This window comes from Tenrec ecaudatus, chromosome 3 (genome assembly GCF_050624435.1).
Source record: "Tenrec ecaudatus isolate mTenEca1 chromosome 3, mTenEca1.hap1, whole genome shotgun sequence".
Taxonomy (NCBI): Eukaryota; Metazoa; Chordata; class Mammalia; order Afrosoricida; family Tenrecidae; genus Tenrec; species Tenrec ecaudatus.
In genome coordinates this window covers 181,968,001-181,993,044 of record NC_134532.1, presented here as the reverse complement: position 1 = coordinate 181,993,044, position 25,044 = coordinate 181,968,001, and the positions used below count along the sequence as shown (strand labels likewise).

At 39.7% G+C, this 25,044-nt stretch overlaps 1 protein-coding gene, 1 non-coding gene and 1 pseudogene across 2 annotated transcripts in view; 1 reads left to right on the top strand and 2 right to left on the bottom strand.

Annotated features, from left to right (window-relative positions):
* Positions 1-25,044, top strand: part of N4BP2 (NEDD4 binding protein 2) — a 92,300-nt gene that overhangs the window by 32,700 nt on the left and 34,556 nt on the right. Inside the window, 2 exon segments of the mRNA XM_075544408.1 lie at positions 17,993-18,081; positions 21,440-21,516. Coding sequence (XP_075400523.1) covers positions 17,993-18,081; positions 21,440-21,516 — 166 coding nt within the window.
* On the bottom strand, positions 4,983-5,116 carry LOC142444116 (small nucleolar RNA SNORA13). Its single transcript, XR_012783781.1, has one exon. It is a non-coding gene; the product is annotated as a small nucleolar RNA SNORA13 (small nucleolar RNA).
* LOC142443099 (ATP synthase F(0) complex subunit j, mitochondrial pseudogene) lies at positions 19,785-21,363 on the bottom strand (annotated as a pseudogene).

Here is a 25,044-nt window from a genome sequence, read left to right as displayed (position 1 = left end):
CCCACTTGTGGAGTTTCGGTGATTTTTTGATGTATAAAATCATATTGTCTGTGAATAACGATAGTTTAGCCTCTTCCTTCCCCAGACAAATACCTGTTATGTCTTTTCTTTGTCTTATGTTGTTACCTAGGAACTCCAGTTCAATGTTAAATAGGAGTGGGGACAAGGGGCATCCTGTCTGGTCCCCTTTTTCAGTGAAATTGTTTTCTCCATTGATTACCATATTGGCTGTTGGTTTTTAACATATAACTTGTATGATATTGAGGAATTTTCCTTCTATTTCTAGCTTCTTGAGTGTTTTAACCAGGAATGGGTGTTGGATGTTGTCAAATGCTTTTTTCTGCATCTATTGATATTATCATGTGTTTTTTTATAATTTTTCCTGTACATGTGGTGAATAATACTAATGGTCTTTCGTATGTTGAACCAGCCCTGCATTCCTGGTATGAGTCCCACTTGATCATGATGCATTATTTTTTATATGCTTTTGCATTCTATTGGCGAGTATTTTGTTAAGGATTTTTACATAAATTAAGTGGATTCCTGCCCCTCCCCCGAAAAGAATTTGTTCCAAAGGACGACATTGACTCTGCAGCTATGGGAGATGGACATATTTGATCAGAGCACACGGGAGCAGATGAAGGGGCAGGAGGAGAGAGTGGAGCACAGCCTGGCCCACCAGGCCGTGATGATGATGTTCCTGAGTAGAGCAGCCAGTCCACAGAGAGAACAACATGGCTGGCCCTACTATGAGACATGATGCCCCTCAGTGACTAAGGGCGATACAGGGGACAGCACCGGAGACACAGTGTGGGAATTGCACCTGACCTGATCCCACACACCGAGGCAAATCACTGGGGGAGTGCAGCGGAACAGCAAGGGAATGGAGTGGCAAGGTCCCCAGGGAATGCTGAAAGTGGACTTTGGGGCCAGGGCGTGGTGCCCCAACAGACTGGACTGGAAAATGCTCCTAAGGGCCAGCAAACGATCCCTGAACTAACTACAAGCTTTTCTCTTGTGAACTGTTTTGTTCTTTTTCAGTGGTTTGTTTTTGTTGTTTTATTGTCTGGTTGTATACTGTTGCTTTGTTTTCCTCTGTCTAGTTTTCGTGCATGTTAGTGACTCCACAGGTCTGTCTGAATAGGACAGGCTGGATGAACTATCTGGAGGAAAAACAACGGGACCGACAGTTCCGGGGGACTTGGGGTGGGGGGGTGGGGGGGTAAGAAAGTGGTGTTAACAAACCCAGGGACAAGGGAAAAACATGGGACCCCAAATGGTAGAGAAGGGGGAGTGGCAGGCCTGGTGGGAAATGATCAAGGGTAAGGTTGCTTAGAGAAGAGGTATACTCTAGCCCAGGTGGCGATGAAGCATGGTAGTAGGGCAGGAGGAAAGTCAAGGGAGATGGAGGAAAGAGCTAGGAGTCAAAGGGCATTCATGGAGGTCTAGACAAAGACATGTACATGCAAATATATATAGGAGGATGGGGAAATAGATCTATGTGTCTATATTTATAGGTCAAGTATTAAGGTGGCGGAAGGACCTTGGGCCTCTACTCAAACACTCCCTCAATGCATGAATACCTTCTTTTATTAAATTGGAACTCTATGATGCTCACTCTCCCGACACAACGGCTGGAGCCAAAGTGGGTGAACAAGTAAATGTGGTGAAGAAAGCTGATGGTGCCCGGCTATCAAAAGAGATAGTGACTGGGGTCTTAAAGGCTTGAAGATAAACAAGCGGCCATCTAGCTCAGAAGCAACAAAGTCCACATGGAAGAACACACCAGCCTGTGTGATCGAGTGGTCCCAAAGGGATCAGTTACCAGGCATCAAAGAACAAAAAAATCATATCATTGACTGCACACCTCCATGATAGGATCGCTGAAGACAAATGGGTGCATAAGCAAATGTGGTGAAGAAAGCTGATGGTGCCCGGCTATCAAAAGAGATAGTGTCTGGGGTCTTAAAGGCTTGAAGGTGAACAAGCGGCCATCTAGCTCAGAAGCAAATAAGCCCACATGGAAGAAGCACACCGGACAGTGCGATCACGAGGTGCCCAAGGGACCAGGTATAAGGCATCATGCAAAAAAAAAAAAAGATATAAGTGTGTGTATGTATGTGTATATATGTGTATATGTATATATGTATATATATATATCATATTAAATGAAGGGGGAAGTGCAGAGTGGAGACCCAAGGCCCAAGTGTCGGCCAATGGAGATCCCCTCATAGAGGGGTTTAGGAGAGGAGATGGGTTAATTAGGGTGTGAGGTAGTATCGATGAAGAACACAGCTTTCCCCCAGATCCTGGATGCTTCCTCCCCCCAACTACCATGATCCGAATTCTACCTTGCAGGGCTGGATAGGACAGAGGCTGTACACTGGTACATATGAGGGTTGGAGGTACAGGGAATCCAGGGTGGATGATACCTTCAGGACCAAAGGTGTGAGGGGCGATGCTGGGAGAGTGGAGGGTGAGTGGGTTAGAAAGGGGGAACTGATTACAAGGATCCACATGTGACCTCTTCCCTGGGAGAGGGACAGCAGAGAAGGGGGGAAGGGAGACTCCGGATAGGGCAAGATATGACAAAATAACGAGGTATAAATTACCAAGGGCATATGAGGGAGGGGGGAATGGGGAGGGAGGGGGGGGGAAAGAGGACCTGATGCAAGGGGCTTAAGTGGAGAGCAAATGCCTTGAGAATGATTGGGGCAGGGAATGTATGGATGTGCTTTATACAATTGATGTATGTATATGTATGGATTGTGGTAAGAGTTGTTTGAGTCCCTAATAAAATGTAAAAGAAGAAAAGAGAAAAAAATGATTAGGGCAAAGACTGTACAGATGTGCTTTATACAATTGATGTATGTATATGTATGAACTGTGAAAAGAATTGTATGAGCCCCAATAAATTGTTAAAAAAAAAAAGGATTTTTACATCAATGTTCATTAGTGATATTGGTCTGTAGTTGTCAATTCTTGTGGGATCCTTGCTGCTTTAGGTATCGGAGTTATACTAGCTTCATAGAAAGAGCTTCAGAGTTTTCTGTCTTTTTCTATGTTCTGGAAGAGTTTATGTAGGATTGGTGTCAGTTCTTCCCTGAATGATTGGTAGCATTTTCCTGTGAAGCCATCTGGTTCAGGGGACTTTTTTGGTTGATAATCCCTTGATAACCTTGTTTATTTCTTCCATTGCTATGAGCCAGTTGAGGTTTTTGATGTCCATATTGGATAGCCTAGGGAGGGATTGTTTTCAAAGTATTTGTCCATGTCTTCCAAGTTGTTGAATTCGTTAGAGTAGAGGCCTTCATAGTAATGTGTAATTATCCTTTTGATTTCATTAGGGTCCGTTGTAATGTCCCCGGTTTCATCTCTCATTCTTGCTATTGAAATTCGTTCCTTTCTTTGGTTAGCATTGCCAGTGGTCTATGAATTCTGTTAATCCTTAACCAACTTTTAGCTGCATTAATTTTTCCCATAGGTTTCTGGTTTTCCCTATACTGTATCTCATCACTGATTTTTATTATTTCTTTCCTTTTGCTATTAATAGGATTGTTCTCTTGACTCTGCTCTAATTGGTGTAAGTTTTGTGAGTTTTCTTTTAGTGTTAAAATCATTTCTTGGTGTTTTATATTAGTGATTTCCTACAACATTTGCCCTTTTCTGATAGACTAATTTCACTCAGCATAGTTCCCTCAAAGCTCATCCATGCAAGATCTTCACAAATATATTCTTATTTTTCAGTGTTTCATGGTATTCCATGGTATGTATACACCAACATTTATTCATTTTTTTTCACGGATAGGCTTTTAACTTGTTTCTTTTATTGTTTTTACTTGATTTCAGAGTTTTTCTGACATTCACTTTGATCTTTTTCTTTCCTGTCTTTTTAATGACATTTTGCTTTCTTCATAAATAATGTTCTTGATGTCCTCCCAACAGCTCGAGTCTAATAAAGCAAAACTGTTCTTGAGATGTATTAGAAATTCAGGTGGAATAGACTTACCGTCATATTTTGGCTCTTGTGGACTTGGTTTAATTTTCTTCAGCATCAACATGAATTCACATATGATAAATTGATGGTCTGTTCCATAGTCAGTCCCTGGCCTGATGTTAGCTGCTAGTATTAGGAACTTCTCTCCATCGTGTCTTCCCACATATGAGATCAATTTAATTTCTATATATTCTACCTGGGTAAGTTCATGTGTTTTTGTGTTGTTGTGTTGTTGATAAAAGGTTATTTGATATGAACAAGTAATTGGTTTTTAAAAATTCTTTTATGCCATCTTCATTTCTATCACCAAGTCCATATTTTACAACTACTGTTCCTATCTCTTTGTTTTCAATTTTTATGTTCCAATCACCAATAACTTATCAATGGATCTTGATTGCATGTTTGATCAACTTCTGACTGAAGTCATTGGTAGAATTCTTCAATTTCTCCATCACTAGCTGTTATGGTTGGTGTGTAAAGTTCAGTAATAATTGTATTGATTGGATTTCTTTGAAAGCAGGTAGCTATAATCCTATCACAGATAGCAATGGATTTAACAATATCTTTTCTGATAATGAATGTCATACAATTCCTCATGATTGTGTTGTTCCTGACATAGTAAATCATATGATTTTCTGATTCAAAATGGCTAATACCAGCCCATTCCAGCTCAATTATGTCTAGGACATTGATCTTCATGCATTCCATTTCATTTTTGACCACTTCCAATTTTCCTAAATTCATAGTTCACTCATTCCCAGTTCAAATATTAGAACTATTTTCAGCTGTTTCTCTTTACCTTGAGTAAGCCCATCAGCAAATGAAGATCCAGAAGGCTCTACTCTCACATGCACAGGCTTGACTTGATTCATGTCACCATGGTTGATTACCCACCAAGATATTAGCTCTTCTTCAGTCACATTTCGAGTTAGGGGCCCATCCTCCAGCAGTATTTCTTTTTTTTTTTTTTTCTTCTTTTTTTTCTAACTGTTCCTCATGCAGCTCCAACGCCAAAGAAACCGGACTCAGAGGCAGAATGTGGCTGCCAGGTGTTCAGTTTGCGCCTTTTTTGACACCACGTTCACCAGTTTCCGAAAGCGAACGGGCAACACAAAGGCCGGACCAGCAGTATTTCAACAGTGTTTTGCTCACATTCACTAGGCCTTCAGTATCTGAAAATACTTCCAAGTTATGCATACAGTTATCAGTGCTTCTTCCTCCAAAGTAAAGAGCCGGGTCCTTCTTCATCATCTGTTCTTTTTTGGGAATCTTTGCTGAAGCCTGTTCTCTTTGGTTGACCCTGCTGGCATTTGAATTACTAGTGACATAGCTTTCAGAGTCACAGCAACACATGAGCCACCACAATATGACAAATTGACAGCAAGACCTTGAGTCAATCCCACTTAAATTTTGAGACTATTTCAAGAATAGATTTGAAGCATTGAACACTAATGACAGAAAACCCGATGAGCTGTGGGAGGACGTTAATAACATTATTTATGAAGAAAGCAGAGGTCTTTAAAAAGACAGGAAAGAAAGAAAATATCAAAGTGGATGTCAAAAGAGATTCTGAAACTTGTTTTTAATTGCAGAGTAGCTAAAGCAACTGGAAGAAAGGATGAAGTCAAAGAGATGAATAGAAAATTTCAAAGGGCAGCTCAAGAAGACAGGCAAATATTATAGTGAAATGTGCAACGACCTAGAATTAGAAAACCAAAAGAGAAGAATATGCTTAGCATATATGAAAATGAAAGAATTCAAGAAAAAAAAGCCTTGAGTTGTAATTTTGAAAGATTCTGTAGGCAAAATATTGAATGATTCAGGAAGCATTACAATGATGGAAAGAATACACAGTCACCATACCAAAAAGAACAAGTGGACATTCCTCCATTTCAGGAGGTAGCGTATGAGCAAGAACCAATGGTGCTGAAGGAAAAAGATAAAACTTCACTGAATGCATTAGTCAAAACAAGGCTCCAGGATTTGATGAACTACCCATTGATATGTTTCAACAAGCTGAAGAAGCACTGGGCGCACTCATTATTCTATGCCAGGAAATATGGAAGACAGCAAGTTGGCCAACTGACTAGAAGAGATCCATATTTGTGCCCATTCCAAAGAAAGGTGACCTAATAGAAAGCTCAAGCTATAGAACAATATCATTGATATTGCATACAAGTAAAGTTTTCCTCAAGACCATCTAACAGTGTTTGTAGCAGTACACTGACAGGGTTCAAGCGTCAAGAATTTTGTCTTGCTTGGGTCCACAATCAATGCTTATGGAAGAAGCAGTCAGGAGATCAAAAGACGTATTGCATTAGGTAAGTTTGCTGCACAAGATCTCTGTAGAATACTGAAGAACAAGGATGTTGCATTGAGGACTAATATGTAACTGACCCCAGTCATGTTATGCTGCATTTCAGCATATGCACGTGAAAGTTGGACATTGAATAAAGAAAACAAGAATCATCAATGGATTGAATTGTGGTGCTAGAGAAGACGATCGAAAGAACCATGGACTGCTGAAAAAGGACAAATTCGTTTTGGAAGAAATAAGGCCAGAGTGCTCCTTAGAGTCAAGAAAGGCAAGACTTTATCTTACATCTTTGGACATACTGTTTGGAGTGACTAGTCTCTGGAGAAGGACGTCACGGTTGGTGAAGTGGAAGGGCAGTTGAAAAAGATTATGTAAAATGCCACAGGGTGGAAGCATCTCAGTGCTGGCATGGGTCTCCATGTGGCTTCTCCAGCTCCAGGGCTCTTGTTCCATTAGGGATCTCCATGTGGCTTGCCAGCAGTAAGAGAATCAGAGTGTCTCGCAGGGAATGAGCGCAGGGAGTGAGCATCTGTCCGGCCTCCAGTGAGCTATTTATCTCCTTATTGCCGCCTTGACTGTGACCTGATTGACAGGTTAAACTCCACCTCTTCATTCTTAATAGTCTCAAACTGCCAACAGATTATGTAACTATCACACTTATTTATTCCCAGATGTAAAGTAGTTTGTGCTATCTTGAAATCTACTTGACATACTATCTGTTTGAAAGTTTTGTAACTACACAATTTTTTCTGTTTACATGACAATTGTCTTCATGACATTTTCATATCTCTGTTGCCCTATTTTCAGTCTTGTAGGTTTGTTTTTCTTTGGATACTTCTTTATTGGTGTTGATTTCTGGTTGGTATTGTCCTTTATGTTAATCTCAGGTTATTGTTTCTCTTTTCAAAGAGCCCCCTTTAGAATTTCTTATAAGCTTGGTCTGAGTTTTATAATTTATTCAATTTTTGTTTATCTGGAAATGTCTGAATTTCACCATTGTATTTGAGGGGCATTTTTATTGGATAAACATAATTTTTTTTTAAATTTTAAAAATTTATTAGGGGCTCATACAATTCTTATCACAGTTCATACATATACATACATCAATTGTATAAAGCACATCCATACATTCCCTGCCCCAATCATTCTCAAGGCATTTGCTCTCCACTTAAGCCCCTTGCATCAGGTCCTCGATAAACATAATTTTTGGTTAGCATCTTTTTCTCTTTTTTTTAGAGTTGTATCTTTGTCATCCTATTGCCTTCTTACCTTCATGGTTTCTTCTGAGCAACCAGAGCCTGGTCTTATTGGCTTCCCTTTGCAGGTAACTTCATTTTTTTCAAAACTGCTCTCAGAACTTTGTCCTTGGTTTTAGAAAGTTTGATTGATTGTGATATGTCATGGTAATTTTCCTTTGGGGGTGGCGTCTATCATTTTTGGGGATTTGTTCAGCTTCTTGATTGCATATAATCTAATCTCATCTTTCATGATGTTAAGGAAGCTTTCTTCCACCAACTCTTAGATACTTTTCTCTGTACTTTTTGTTGTTTCCTTCTGTTCTGAAATTCTGATCATGTGTAAATATTCATCTTGATGATGGCTTTCTTTAATTCTTTTTTGTTTTTTTTTGCTTGTTCCTCTGGCAGATTAATATTGAAAGATTTATCTTCATGCTAGCTAATTTGGCCTTCTTTGTTCTTTTAATATATTACTTATTTCTGAAATCATAAAGTTGATCTGGATTTATATTTGCTGTTTTTGTGTGGTTTCTGATTTTTCTAATTTGCTCTTGTAGTGCTTTCCTGAATTCTTCTACAGTTTTGTTCTGGTGTTTTCCTTGATTTCATCTATTGCTTTGTAGATTTCTCTCTCAGTTTGTTGAAGGAATCTATATACCGTTCTTTTCAATTTCTTCTCAGGTAGTTCCAATGTCTTTTATTCTTTAGGACGATATTCTGGCTTTGCATATTGGTTACTTGTTTTGACCATTTTATGTTATATCTTTCTGTGAACTTAAATGTCTGTTGTCATTTGTATTTAATTGATAATTTTATGTTCCAGGGACTTTTACCACTTACCACCTGTCTCTTGATAGGTATAATATGGAATGTGACTAAGTTCATAGTTTTCTGTCTACTGTCTAAATAGCATAGTTGAGGTCCAGTTTGGTTGGTGCTTTGGTGGATCTGTTGAAGATCAGGTAGTACAGGAGTGGGTAGTGCATAGTTGGTGTGACTGCAGGATATATGAATGTGGCTGGGCTATGTAGGCACGGTTGCTGATCTGGAAGTAGTTAATACTAGCTCACATGGTGGCTGAAATCAGGGTGTTTGTTTATGGAAGAAATTGTGTGGGGCATAGAAGCAGCTGGCGGCTGTGAAACTGTCACGGAAGGACCATCCAAGAGTGGCTAGATACCTGGCACTGCATGTTCTGCTGGTCTGATGAGAAGGAGTTCAAGTATTTCTTGCACCAGCTGCCTGATTCACAAGGGCACACCTCTGACCTCAGGTGGGGCAGTGTACTGTATGGGATAGAGAGTGGAAGATGTTAGCAGTCACTTGGTGGGTGAGGGTGGGAACAGTCAACAGGAGGGTGTGGGGAACGAGGGAGGATTGCATCTTTCGCAATGCTGCTTAAAAATTTCAAGATTGCTGGATTGGATCAGACTATTCCTTTTGTTCAGTTTCTTGTCCTCGTTGGTATTTAATCCACTTCATTATCCTTTCCTGTGAAGCAGAATGTTCTAGGATTACCATCTGTATCTGTTTCATTAGTTTTCCTGTGCCTTTGATATAGATGGTCTGGATAGTTGTTCTACCGAGTTCCCTATCTTGCTGGAAGTTGGACCTTGGCCCATTTTTAAATAGAGCCATTTGTCTTTTTATTATTTAGTTGTAAGAGAAGAGGCAGAACTTTGTTAACTTCCCTGTGAGACTTATTTGTTGTCATTATTAATTTTCTGAATGCTTGAATTTCTTGCTGAAAATAATGTAGCTAATGTAAGAAAATTCCTGACAATACACAATATCATAATGTTTGTTTATTTTAAATTGTATCAATTTTTTGTTTTTGTCTATATTTTTAAATAAATTTTTTACTGTGAATAATTTTAGATTTATGGAAATGTTGCAAAAAATAGTAGTTTCTACATATCCTTCACTCAGCTTCCCCAAATGTAATCATTTTTATATAAATGTACATTTTCCCAAACAGAAATTAGCATTGGTACATTACTATCAAATAGAGTACAGTTGTTATTTGGATTTCTCCAGTTTTTGCATTGAAGTCCATTCATTCAGGGTCTAGCTTAGGATGCCACATTGCTTTTTAGCATATAGTCATTTTAATTATATTTCTTCCTTCTTTCCTTTCCCCCTTTAATTTTTGGTGTGAACTTTTTAATTGTTGGTGCTAGACTCTCCAGACTTCCTTTCCCTTTGCACATTAACCAAAGAGGAGTGTTAGACACTCAGTAGACTTTGATCAGTTGAGAAATAAATCAAAATTGTTGCAACTCCCAGAGAGATTATGTCCTTGTTTGTTGCTACAGGGTGACTTGCCTATTCTGACCCTTATACATGGACTTTAAGACTCTAGATTAGCAATTCTCATGAGCACCTACTAAGTGCTGGCCACTGTTATTTACTGTGATTTCTCATTTATTAAATTATTACTATGACCAAAGTGAAGCCTATATCTACATCATTTTGTAAACGAGGACATTTGCAAACTCTGTAAACATTTGAAACTCTAAGTTTCAGAGAAAGTAAATAGTTCTCCAAATTTATCCAGCTAGTGAGAACCCGAGCTATTTGAAGGTGTATTTGTTTATAGGCACTCAGCCTGCTTTCACACTTCACACTGCCTGCCTTAGAATGTTGCCACACCTGCTGAGTTTTTAGTGGGTCTAATTGGTCTAATAAGCATTTATGTGGAGTGCCTACTGTGTGTTTATAATTGTACCCAGGTGTAAACGAAGAATTTGGGTTTAAAGGTCAGTTAGAATGTTTGGGATGGTGATGGAGAGTGTGAACTCTGGACTGCATGAGTTTGAATAACATTACTACTTAAATTTCCATCAGCCTCTGTTCCATCAGCACAGTAGGTGCTCAATAAATGTTAGCTGTCTCCAGGCCCTGAAAAATATTTTGTTTTGTGGGTTAGGTGCTGTCAGTAAGTTTCAAATCATAGTGACCCTTCGTACAACCAAACCAAGACAAACACTGTCCAGTCCTCACAGTCATACCATTGTAGCAGCCACTGTGTCAGTCTCTCTGATTGAACGTCTTCTTCTTTTCTGCTGATCCTCTACTTTACCAAGCATGATGTGCTTTTGCAGGGAGTGGTCTCTGATAACATGTCCAAAGTATATGAGATGCAATCTACTTCTTCGAAGATAGAGTTGTTAGTTCTTCTGGCAGTCCAGTATTTTCAGTATAATTCATCACTGACATAATTTAAATGTACCAATTCTTAAATAAGGTCCTCTTTATTCTTTGTCCAACTTTCCTATGCATATGGGGCAGTTGAAAATATTGTGGCTTGGTCAGGCACACCTTTGTCCTCAAAGTGATCCTTGCTCTTCAACACTTTAAAGAGGTCTTAAGTAACACATTTGCCTAAATACAGTATGTTACCTGATTTCTTGACAACTGTTTTCATGAGCATTGATTATGGATCCAAGCATGCCCCCCCCTTTAAAAAATCTTACTCTCTTTATACATGTATTGTCTCTGGAGGGTACAAATGATTTAAGTGCTTGGTTATGAACATAAAGGTTGGTTGTTTGAATCTACCCAGAGATGTGTTGGCAAAAAACTGGTATTTGCTTCCATAAGATTACAGCCATTGATCCAAAACAAACAACTATGTCCATGCGAATGAGGGGGTTTGGAGTGGAGACCCAAAGTCAATCTGTAGACAATTGGATATCCCCCCATAGAAGGGTTATAAGGAAGGAATGATTCAACCAAGGTGCAGTATAGCACCAAGGAAACACACATCGTTTCTCTAGTTTCTGAAAGCTTCCTCCCCCTGCCCTCCTCCTACCATGACCCTTACAAATCTGGTTAGAATGGAGAATACACATTGGTACAGATAAGAGCTCTCGACACATGGAATTCAGGACAAATAACCCCCCAAGGAACAATAGTGAGAGTAGCAATATCATGAGGTTAGGGGGATGGTCCGGGGGAGAGGGGGGAAAGGGGAGAACCCATCGCAAGGTTAGATAGATAGTTCCCCCTTCCCCACCGGAGGGGATGAATAACAGAAATGTGGGTGAAGGGAGACAATGGACAATGTAAGATACGAAATAATAACAACAATGTATAATTGATCAAGGATTTACAAGAGTGGGAGGTTGGGGGTAGGAGGGGAAAAGAGAGGAGCTTATACCAAGGGCTCAAGTAGAAAATATTTTAGAAGTGATGCTGGCAACATATGTACAAATATACAATTGATGTATAGAATGTAATAAGATCTGTAAGAACCCCCAATAAAATGATTAAAAAAAGATTACAGCCATTTTACCATTTTTTTTGGAGAATGCTTTGTTGTGTGTGTGTATGTGTATATGTGTATATATATATATACATATATATATAATAAATCATTTTATTGGGGGCTCTAACATATATTAAAATAGCCCATACATCCATTATATCAAGTGGACATGTTGGCATCAACAATTTCTAAACATTATCTTTCTTCTTGAGTCCTTTGATATCAGCTCCTCTTTTTTCTCCCTCTCTTCTGCACCCTGTCACCCCCATGAACCCTTAATATATTATGAATTTTTAAATTATTTTTGCATATCTTACACCACCCATTCTCATCCTTCACCTGCTGTCCTGGTATTCATCCCCCTTGAGAGTGGTTATTCTGCCATCATTCCCCCTTCCCCTCCCTTCCACTCCCTTCCCTTCCACTACCTTCCTGGAATCATTACTCCTATTACTGATTCTGAGGGGGTTTGTCTTTCCAGAATTCCATATATTGAAAGGTCTTGTCTGTACCACAGTATTTACACTGGTCTAGCAGGATTTGCGAGGTAGGACTGAGGTCATAATAGTGGGGGCAGGAAAATTAAAAAACCAGAGGAGTGTTGTGTGTTTCATCAGCCCTAAACTGGCCTCTGGGTGCATTTTCTCTTCCTTGTAGCCTCTTGTAGTTCCCTGTATGGGAATGTCCAATTATCCACAGATGGGCTCTGGGTTTCCACCTTGACCCCTCTCCATCACCTTGATGAGGTTATTCTTGAACTTCTGGTGCATGTTCCCGTCGACATCTCATCACACAGGTTGGTGTGCTTCTTCTCTGTGGGTTTTGTTGCTTCCCTGCTAGAATGGCCACTTGCTTGACTTCATGTTTTTAAGCTCCCAGATGCTTTATCTTTTAACAGCTGGGCACTGTCTACTTTCTTCACCACATTTGTTTATGTACCAGTTTGTCTTCAGTGATTGTTTTCAGGGTGCTGGGCATCATTCAGTGCCACATTATTAGAACCAAGTGTTCTTGTGTTGAGGGAATATTTAACTAGAGGCCCAGAGTCTGTCTACTGTCTCAATTTATTATCATATAAATATATGTACATAGGCCAATAACCCTATTTTTGTGTATTAGTATATTTACATATGTACACCTTTACGTTTATACCTCTATAAATAGTTTTGCTTCCTAGTTTTTTCCTGTATTTCCTTTCACCTTCCTCCTGTCCCACTATCATGTTCACCCCTTGCATTAGGCAGAGTTCTCTAGAGAAACGAAACCAGGATCTCTCTCTCTGTCTCTCTTTCTCTCTCTCTGTTTGTACAGTGAGAGGGAATATAACAGTTAGTTAGTCCATACAGCAGTACAGAGGGTTCAGTTCAACTCACTTCCATGAAACAGTTAATATATTGGAAGACCTTCAATTCACGTGGGCTGCTGGGGCCAAGGTCAAGGAAGCAGACAGTCCAGGCAAGGCAAGCAGAGTCTTCCCAAAGGCAGCAAGTAGCAGGGTAGGTCACCAAGAGTCAGTAGCTTGGGAGCTTAGTGAAGCAGACCCAGATGGGATATCAAGCACAAGCAATACGAGGCAACAGGATCCACCAGCCTCAACCTTAAGTGATATATGCACCAGCAGCGTGGTGAAGCAGGTCTCGAAGTAGCCTCAAGTCCTCATGACACGATCTATAGGTTGGCCTATCCCACAGGTAGTGTAGCTCACAGGTTGAGGCAAAGAACTAGCTAAAACATCAGCACACCAGTCCAATCACCAGAGAGCAAAAGAGAGGTGGGCAGGTCTTGAAGAGCCATTTATCTTTTTGTCCTCCAATACATCTGTGACCTGACTAAGCCCACATGTTCCTATTGGCCATGTTGGCACAATAAACCTAATTGTCACACCCCTTGTTTGCCTCTCAGGAATTCCTCACGACTAGATTACGCTGTTCCCCACCACAACCAGGAACTCTATGCCTGCTTCACTGTTGATTTTAGATCCCTACTTGTTGCCCTGTCCATGACCATGTTCGCTCACTGCCCCATTCTTTCCACTTCCACCTCCCTTAAAACCCCACTGAACCATTGGTCCTGTTGCTTTCTTCTCAGGCTTGCTTCTGATGCCTGTCTTTATAGATAGACCAAGCAGATACACTGAAGACAAAACACCAACCAACCACCAACAGCAGCAACAACAACAAAAACCATATCCATAGTTCTAGGCCTATCCGCTGACCTTTATGACTATCTCCCCACGAGTCCAGCGGGGCTCCGGGCACCGCCCCTCTGAGTCTGAAGTCTATTTTCGGGATTCCTCAGGGACTTTGTGACTGCTCCCATTGCTGGTCTTTTATGTTCCCTTCTTGTTCTGCCCCCCTATGGAGGTCAGACCAGACTCACTCCGCCCATTGTGCCCCCAGTATTGTCCTCTGTAGCCCTGTGCTCTACTGTGGGACATATCATGTCTTGAGCTGTTTGGCCCTATAGTCTTTTCTGTGCCTTAGCTGCTCCAAGCAGGGATGCATCCTCAGGACTTGGTCTGTCAGAATGGGGTCTCGTCCCTTACTCTTTTTCTTAGTTTGCTCTCCTGGGTGGCATTGGCCGGCCCTTCACCCCAGCTGCAGCTTCATTGTTGACCTCTGTCGCACTTTCTTCTGGGGAAGGGGTCAGCATAGCTTAGCTTGGAACCTGCCCCATAGCCCTCTCTGTTAATGGATTGCTTAATGCTATTAAGTTGCCCTCAAGGCTTGGTACACCATGATGATGTCTGCACTCTCACCCATTTTCCTGAGCAGACATAATCAATACTTTTCTTGTGGGTGCTTTAGTACCCTGCTCCCCCCAATGCCATTTGCCGTATGCATCAGTGGGCTTGGTCTGTCTCCTGCCCGTGTGCCTATCTCTCAACCTGAACATTATGTATGAAGTAGTTTTTCTTCTGTACCCACTGTGCTGACTGGACCTGCTTCAGTGGACTCATGTTGTACTTGGGTAACTACACTTAGCATAATTTCCTCCAACTCTTCCCATGAGACGATGTATGTGCTTCATGTGTTCATCATTGTTTTTTAGGCATGCATAATAACTCCACAGTACTCCATTGTGTGTATGTGCCAGAGTTTTCTAATCCACACATCTGTTGATGGAAATTTAGGTTGTTTCCAGATCTCTGTGATTATGAATTGTGCCGCAGTAAACATTGGCACGCAGATGACTAGTTTGCGGTCTGTTTGTTACTTCTTCTGGGCATATGCTCAGTAGAGGGATTGCTGGGTCGTTAGGTGGCTCAGTTTCCAATTGCTTTAGGGCCAGATCACTCTCTATAGTGGCTGTATGTATCTGTAAGACCAGAGAGTTCCTATCTCACCACATCCTCTTCAACATTTGTTGCTCTCTGATTTTTTTATTTGGGCTATCCTCATTGGTGTTAGTGGGTATCTCAAAATTGTTTTAATTTGCATTCCTTTGATGGCTAATGATTGAGAACATTTTTTCATATGCTTATTGTCCATTTGGGGTTCCTCCCTGGTGAAACTTCTGTTCAGGTCTTTGCCCACCTCCTCAGAGCGTTTTCTGCTTCTTTCTTACTGGAGGCTAGTAGGGTATTATGGATTTTAGAAACAAGCCCTTTGTCTGATGTGTCATTGCTACAGATCTTCTCCCAGTCTGCGGGTTCTTTTATTACTCTTTGTGAAGTCTTTCGATGCACACAGGTAAAATACCTTAGTGTAGTATACTTAGTATACTAAGGATATCCCACTTGTCAACTTCAGGCTTCTTCTGTCTGTGTATCCTTCCCTATTTCAGTTAGTCTATGTATTCCCTGAGCCAAGGCTTTTAGATTTGTCCCGATTACCTCGTTGATGGTCTTAATAGTTTGGAGTTTTACTTTGAGGTCTGTGATCCACCTTGAGTTTGTTTTTGTGCGTAGGGTGAGATAAGGGTCTTAACTTCATATTTCTCCAGGCAGATAACCTTTTTTTTTTCCAGCACCATTTGTTTAAGAGGGCATCTACATCCCATTTGATTTTTTGGGGGGCCCTTATCGAAGATCAGTTGTCTGTATGCAGATGGTTTTATTCTGGGTTTTCTGTTCTTTTCCATGGGTCTGAGTGTATGTCATTACACCAGTACCACACTGTTTTGACCACTGTGGCCATAATAATAGTATGATTTAAAGTCAGGTAAAGTAAAGTAAGCCTTCCGACTTTGCCCTTCCTCTTTTGGAATTCTCTGCTAATTCTGGGCTTCTTCCCTCTCCATGTGAAGTTGGTAGTCAGTTTTTCCATTTCTTTGAAGAAGGATGTTAGTATTTCTATTGGTATAGTTAAACTTATCTAGTGCCTTGGGTAGGATTGACATCTTTACTATGTTGTCTTCCAATCCACAAGCATGGGATATTCTTCCATTTGTGGAGGTCACTTTTGGTTTCTTGTAGTAGAGTTCTGTAGTTTTCCCTCATACAAATCTTTTGGGGTTCTTTTGGTTAGACATATCCCTAGGTATTTCAACTTATTCTTGGCTATTATGAAGGGCACTGTCTTCTTGCTCTCCTCTTCTGTGGTCTTATCCGATGTATATAACAATCCAATAGACTTCTGTTTGTTGATCTTGTATCTAGCCACTCTTCCATATTCCTCTTTTGCTATAAGCACTCCTGTTGTGGAGCTTTTGGGATCTTCAATGTATAGAATCATGTAGTTGGCAATTAATGATCGTTTCACCTCTTCTTCTCCTAATGAATGCCTCGAATGTCCTTTTGTATCCTTATATTGTTAGCTATGACCTCCAGTACAATGTTGAATAAAAGTGGGGACAAGGGCATCCTTGTCTGATCCCCTTTTTCAGTGAGATTGTTTTTGTCTTTACTGACTATGATGTTGGTACAGCCATTAAACCCTATGGCAGTTGTGCTCTGAGACAATTTTTTTTTCTGTCATCATTTATACATGAAATACACACATCAACTTAGATAGTTCTTAGGCAATGTTTTCTTTCTGATTATGATTTAATTTTAGTATCACATTATATGACATTTACCTATATTTTAATTTTTCATATATTCAAAAGTAGAACCATGAATAAAATGATTGCAGGACAGATTCTGCTTCTGTAAAGATTTAGTCTTGCATGATCACCGAAGACAAAGCGGTGCATAAGCAAATGTGGTGAAGAAAGCTGATTGTGCCTGGCCTTCAAAAGATAAAGCATTTAGAGTATTAAAGGCTTGAAAGTAAACAAGCGGCCATGTAGCTCAGAAGCAACAAAGCCCATATGTGGAAGAAGCACAACAGCCTGTGTGATCATGAGGTTTTGATAGGATCAGGTTTCAAGCATCAAAGAACAAAACAATCATATCATTGTGAATGAGGGGGAGTGTGGAGTGGAGATCCAAAGCCCATCTGTAGATAACTGGACATCCCCTTACAGAAAGGTTGCGGGGAGGAGACAAGCAAGTCAGGGTGTAGTATAGCACTGATGAAACATACAACTTTCCTCTAGTTTTTTAATACTTCATCCCCACCACTATCATGATCCCATTTCCACCTTACAAATCTGGCTAGACCAGAGGAGGTACACTGGTACAGATCAGAGCTGGAAACCCAGGAAATCCAGGACAGATAAACCCCTCAGGACCAATAATGGGAGTAGCCATATCAAGAGGGTAAGGTGGAGGGAACCAATCACAATGATCTACATATAATCTCCTCCCTGGGGGACAGACAACAGTAAAGTGGGTGAAGGGAGACAATGGACTGTGTAAGACATGGGAAAATAATAATAATTTATAAATTACCAAGGGTTCATGAGGGAGAGAAGGTCGGGGAGGAAGGGGGAAAAATGAGGAGCTGATACCAAGGGCTCAAGTAGAAAGAAAATCTTTTGAGAATGATGATGGCAACAAATGTACAAATGTGCTTGACACAATGGATTTATGTATGGATTGTGATCAGAGTTGTATGAGCCCCCACTAAAATTATATATATACATACATATATATGTATGTATATATATATATATAAAGATTTAGTCTTGAAGAACCTACTCTGCCCTATATAGGGCCGCTGTGAGACACAGTTGACTTGGTGGCAGTGAGTTTTATGGCTTTTAAATTATGAAAGTAAGATCAAATTTCTAAAAAAAAATCATAATATTAAAAAGATTTTTAATTTTCTGTTTGTGTTTTTCAGCAAAAGAAGCATTTGAGAAGAAAGTCTCTCCTATAATAATAGATAATACAAACCTACAGGCATGGGAGATGAGGCCATATGTTGCTTTGGTTTGTACTATAAATTACCATGTCTTGTCTGTGGTCATGAGTTTGAAGTCATTGGGGTATGTTACTTAAACAAGCGAATCTCATCAAACAACCCTTAAACTAACTGTAGTTGAGTCTTCTCTGTTCCTAAGCAAAATTAGATAAGAAGGGCAGGATAGCTTAATTTATTCCATAAAGCTAATTAATTTAATTTCTAAATTCTGAGACTATTTGCTTATGTGTCTTGGTGTCTTCTATGAGAAAGGTACTGTATACTTATTTATTTGTATGTATGTGTATGTTTGTATTTATTTCATTTCTCCTTCTTAGTGCCCTTATTTGGCAGAATAAAAATGTGGTGGTTTTTCCTTAGATTTCTTTTGAAATTTCGCTATTTTGAGAAATTCATAATTCTGTAAATGGAACTGTTTGCCACTTCCAACTCTGCCAGATTCCTTTTAATTGCTAGCCCTTTTGCTGTTCCTCTTTCCTCCTCTTTTATCTTCTTTCTATTGACTTTTTGTTTGGTCTAGCTTTGACATAATCTTTCAAGATGTTATCAAACTTTAACTTGTTATGGTTTTTATTAACTTGGCCGAGTTAGGTATTTTCTCTGTTCTCATAGCGTCCTGGCTTATTCCTACCACAGCAATAACTACCCTGGTTTGTAAGCATTAAGCCAGGGGTTCGGCTAGCACTAGCCCCCACCCTAATATTTTATTGTGTTTAGGTGAAAGTTTACACAGCAGGTTAGATTGCCGTTCAACAAGTCATACACAAATTTCAGTGGCATTGATCACACTCCCTGCAGTGTGTCAACACTCACTATTTCCACCTGGCCTGCCTGCCCCTCCTCACCTTCTCTGCTTCTGTGTAAATGTTGAATGTTTGGTCTCCTGTAGTAGTGCTTGTTTAAAAGTGGCTAACTTTCTTTATAAAGGGAAGGATAGTAATTGTAGGCTTTGCAGGTAAAAAAAAAATTCTTTGGAAACAAACCCTATTCTAAGCTCGCAGGCTGTACAGTCTGGATTTGTCTCTGGGCTATTACTCTGCTCTTGAAAGTCGTGTTATGTTTTGTTCATCATTGAATAGCTAGGATATAGTGCTATTCTTGGCTCATAGGAATCATATACTCATTGGACATATGTTTATTGAGACATTTTGTTAGTATGGGGTGTTTGGATCAGCACATCTCTAATACATAGGAGTTCAATTCATGCTCCTTGAGTGAACGAATGTTGTACTTCCTCTTTATAATCCTCAACACACATGACTCTGTTTACCTCAGTTCTTGTGCCTAGTATGCTTGTGCTACTTTGAAGATGAGATTCTTCACCTTTCTGAAGAAAATGATGTCTTTGGAAAGCAAATGAGCTATCACTTCTGGGCATGGACAGTAAAGAAAACAAATACTTAATTTTAGTGCACCAGAAACGGAAAACAGGCTTACTTTTTGTCTTTTGGTGTTCCTGTGTAAATAGATTCACCACGGGATGTTTCTTTTCCAGCATTTGCATTGCATGGTTTATCCGAAAGTCTTGTAACATTCCTGCCGTCATCTTAGAGAGTTCTGTAAGCTTTAGTTCCCCCAGGTAGAAAATAAAGGCAGCCTTGTATTGCCATCCTTCAATTGCTCATTTCTCTATGTTTCTCTTCCTCTCTTTTCTTACATGGTAATTAAAACCATAAAGGTATAGTGCTTACGGGTGCATGCGGACAGCTGCTCAGTGGTGGCCATGGGCGGGTGCAGGGCTGGAAGCTTCCAAAGCTTTACTTCTTTTACCAGTGCTCTTAATCTCATGTATGATCAGTCCATCAAGCTTATTCCCACTCAAATCTTTTGGCAAACTTGTGTGTAGTATGGCTTCATGGGGGTCCACACATTCTTAATTAGACTTTGAAGTATCTCAGGAGTAGGACACACAACTCTGCTGGATCGGGAACCCTCCCTCTATGTTTAAAACTCGTCTCTAGATGTCGTATAATACCCATTACCCCGTTAATGCTATGCAAATAGCACTCCGTGTTCCCTCTTAGCTTTTGAGGGATTGCTGTGACCATTTACTTGCTTTTGCATTTTTTTTTCTGCTCTTGAGTATTTTTGATGCACGGTCAGTTGACTGCTAATATGGAGCCCATGGCTGTGGAGGGCTGACTGTATGTGTGGGTGTGTGTATTTAAGGGAGTCACCAGCATATGGGTGACATTTACCAAGAGGATAGGATGACATTACCAAGGAAGTGAGTATATATCAAGAGTGGACGACCAAGCTGAGTCAGGGTTATTACTCCACTCTGAAGGTGTCTGGGTGAAAAGGAAGTACTAGCAAAACATGACTGAGGAACACACACCCATCGAGGTGGAGGAAAAGCAAGAGTAGTGCAGAAAGTCTAAGGAGAAGGTTTTGTGAACTGTGCCACGTGAAAGGGAATTGAGAGTTACCTCAGTCCACAGGTTTTCACTGTGGATGTAATGCTTGATCTTGATTCTCAGTTAAGAGAGATAGAAGAAAAGAGAATTGAGAGAATCAGTATCGGTAACTTGTTTGAGACCTTTAGTTACAAAGAGGAGCTGAGGAATGGGGAAGTAGGTGTCAGGAGAAGTAGAGTCAGAAGTAAGGAATGATTCTATGTCTATTGATAGGATTTCATGTCTGTTCCATGTCTAAAGAATGAATGATGCCATGGACAGAAGGGAATTGCTAAACTCAGTTATCCTTGAGTAGATAAGAGGAAATATATCTCTGTAGTATACAAGTGTGAGGTTTGGCTTTTAGATCATAGGCATGTTAAAATGTTGAAAATTTCATTGTTTAGAGTAATTTTTAAAATTATGAAAGTCATACACATGTATGATAAAAATTCAAATCATGAAAGAGTGCTTAGAGTCCTACTCCTTAAAGGTAGTTGTTTTAATATTTGAGAACCCAGAAATTTCCTACATGTGTATAGAAGTGTGAATAATCCTTTTTTACCCAAATGAAAGTTGATTTACATTTAATGTAGTTTAAGGCTCTTCTCTCATTAATACCTACTGATTAAAAAGAAATCCCATTGTATGGTTATACCTTCACTTATTCAGTTGGTTCCAAATTAATGGCTACTGAGATATTTGCGTTTTTGAGCTATTACAAATAATGGTGAGTTAGATATCCTGGTTTTTGTTTGTTTTTGTAATCTTAGGTAAGTATTTGTTAGTAGGATAAGTTGTGGATGTTAATTACTGGGTCCAAGAGATGTATTTCACCACTTTAGCATAACCAGCAATATTGGATGATCTTTTATGTTCTTCCAGTTTTAACATGCTCTGAATTTGGAAACAATGAACTTAATTTCCAGGAAATAATTAGCCTCAAATGTTTTTTTTCTCTTATACATAGTCTCAAAAATATAAGTATAAAGTCCTTTTCCGGGAACCAGATACTTGGTGGAAGTTTAAACCAAAGGAACTTGCAAGGTAAAACTTGGAGGGTATCTAATTTATTTTCATTTCACGGTAGTGACAAGAAGTCCATCTCAATGAATGAAACAAGGCTGATAGAGCTGGCAGTGTGCCACTTAAATCGACAACCCCCAGTTTCATGAAAAGTTTGTATGTTTTTATTTCTAAAATTACTTAACATAAAAAAATTAAATTGCCTTATCGAGCCAGTGTTTTAGTACCTATTAACCACATAGTGTTAATATTTGAAACTAGAATAAACGTTGGAGTTTGGCACACCTGAGTCATGTGCTACTGGGATAGAGAAATGATTAGGGCTGCCTGGTGACAGGAGTCCAAGAGGGGTTGGAGGTAGAGTTGGCAAAGGTATCCACTGCCCAGCTGTTTCAGTCTCGCTTCGTCCCACCCCATCCTGCTTTACCTTCAATGCAAAGGTTACTCATGATGTTTTTGGCTTTGTGCTCAGTAATTCTTGAGAGGATAGCACTCCCTTCATTTTGGTCAGTGCATTTCTTCCAGACAACCTTAACTAATTTCAATACTAGGTAGAAGACAGCTTATGTTTAGGTATAGATCACTTCCTTTCCGTATTCATTAGCAGTCACTGTCAATTCTGTCTCCACTTATTTCCTGCTCTATTTTCTGTTTCTTTGGGTTTCTCTGAAAGCTCCCACCATAAGTGAGGTATGTTGAAATCTCATTTTGCATTGACTATGTCAGTTTCTTCTGCTTCTGCCTGTTTTTGCTTGACATATTCTAGAGCTCTCATGTAAGGGCATACAACTTTAGGACTGTTGCATCATGCTAATGGATTTAATCTCATCTTTTTGTAGTCATTTTTTCCTCTTTAATGCCAGTTTTTATCTTAAAGTATGCTTTTTCAAATTCAATTAGAGCTATATCAGCCTCTTTTTAATCTTTATTTTAGTGTTAACTCTTTCTCCATGCTCTCATTAAATTTTTCAATATCTTTAGGTCTAATGTATAACTACAATGTAGTTAGATTTTTTTTTAATCCAGTCATTCCTTAGCTTTCAGCTGATCAACTTAGTTTTTTATGGTTATTTTGGTTATTTATATAATTAGTTTTCTTTTATATTCTCTATATCTGTACTCAATCTCATTTTTCCTGTGATTCTCTTTTCTCCTATATCTTTTAACGATGTATTTGGATTTTTTTTTCTCATATACTGCCTTATTTTGAAATTCTTTTGATTGGTTGAATACAAATTTTTCCTTTTTGGTTTTTTTTTCCTCTCTCTACTGCTTTGGAAATTATATGTGCTCTTTTCCTTCCGCTAGTGATTACCTTGAAGGAGTCCTGGTGATGTGGTTACACATTGGGCTGATAACTGCAAGGTTAGCAGTTCAAAATCACCAGCCACTCTGCTGGCAAAAGACCAAGCTTTCTCCTCCTAAGAAGAGTTACCATCTCATCAACACATAGGGGGCAGTTCTATCCTATCTTAATAGGGTTGACATGAGGAAGAATGGACTTGATGGCAGTGAGTTCGGTTTTTGTTTTTGAAGTAGTTACCTTATAAATGATGCCACATAAACTCTAAGTCTAAAGTTGAGCTGATTCCTTATCTTCCTCCTCACAGGAATAAGACCTTTCAAACATTTCATATCTGATACTTGCCTCCTTTCCAACTCACATGCTATTGCTGTTCAGAATGTAGTCTTTGATCTCATACTCATGGAGTTACTACTTTGTGCTTCTCCCCTTTGCATCATATACCTTACTTCTGATGCAGTGAATGGCTTCCTTATTGCTCTGAGGCAGGGATCAGAAATGCCTTCACCCTCCATCCTTCTGTACCTACTTGGATCCAAACGTTCCTCCTATTGCCCTGTATATCTTTGCTGAATTCAGTAACTTATTGTAATAGTCACAGAACTTACAGATAATACTTACAATTATGGGAATTTATTAGGGAAATAAATAGGTTGCCACAAGTCAGGAAGAGTAAGCAGTAAGAATATAGTCCTTGGTCCACAGCAACATCTCTCCTCAGCCAATAGCCAAGTCTCTCTCTGATCATTAGCCTCTCAGCCATGTATGTGGTCTCTTGGCTTCTGCCCCAGTGGGCCAGGAAGCCAGCCTACCTGTCACATTTGCCTCACAATTCCATTTTGCTGAGTCTCTTGCTCTGTCTCATAATCTCAGTGCCACAGCCTCTAGTGCCTCTGGTCTTAGCCTGTGCCACTTCAGAAAGAGATTTAGAACATGCTCGTCTCATGGTCCTGGCCTTCTCTGGTACTGCTTCAAAGATGGCTCATCCTTATTGCCGGGGTGGGATGGGGCAGGTTGGGGAATGGTGGTAATGAAAACTGACCAATTCCCTCTATCAGTGTTACACACACCCTGTTTGTATACACTCACCCAGACATTTGGTGGGTGCTACAGAGACATGGATAGAAGAGCCGTATTAATAGTGTTTACCCCACCACATCTGGGAATTTCCTTCTGCCTTAAGCTCATCTTTCAGAATTTTCTTTTTAGTAAAGGCTTACTTGGTGGGTAATTCTCCCCCTCCTTTTCCCCACCCCCCCAATCTGAAAATCTTTTTATTGCTTTCATTCGTATAATTTATTTTTGTTAGGTTCAAATTGCCTAGATCAGTAGTTTTCAACCTTCCTAATGCTGCGACCCTTTAATACAGTTCTTCATGTTGTGGTGACTCCCCAACTATAACGTTATTTTCGTTGTTACTTCATCACTGTAATTTTGGAACTGTTATGAATCAAGCGACGCGACCCCTGTGATAGGGTCATTCAGTCCTCCCGAAGGGGTCACGACCCACAGATTGAGAACCACTGGTCTAGATTGACAATTACTTTCTGGTTTCAAAGAGAACTTTCAGTTGATTCTGATATCCACTCTTACTGTTGGCAAGCCAGCTTCTTTGTAATTGTTGGTTTCTTTAGAGATGATGGATTCCTATTTAAAAAAATATTTTACTATTATCTTTGTCTTTTCATTTCTTTTAGTATATAATTTATTTGAATATCCTCTCCTTGTCTTTGGTGAATGAGGATTTCAGTACTATGTTTCTAAGTGATTTCTGATGGTTTATCTTGTTTGAGATTTGCTAGTCTTCTTAAATCAGAGGATTGATGCCCTTCAGCAGTTCTGAAGAATTCTAAACCATTTTTCCCCAAGTTGCTTTTATCCTATACACTTTTTTCCAGGGACTTAGACTAAACATACACTAGACCTTTTTGCTCTGTTTTCTATGTCTATGTCTCTTAACCCCTCTCTCGTATTTTCTGTCTCTTTGCTTCTCTGTGATCTGAAAGCGGACACGATTGAAGTAGGTGAGTATGAAAGCCAGTTTCACTCAGGTGGCAGTTGCTAATATTAACACTGGGATCCAGCTGCTTCAGCCCGAAAGAGGAGAGTTCCAACCGAGATAGTTTCATTAAGATAAGACCCTTAGGAGATAAAGTGTGCCGTTTGGCCACCAGGCAGATGCCAAGTGTTGTATGAAAGAAATTACCCTTGTTTATGACCTAAGGATTCCCATGTATTAGGTTCTA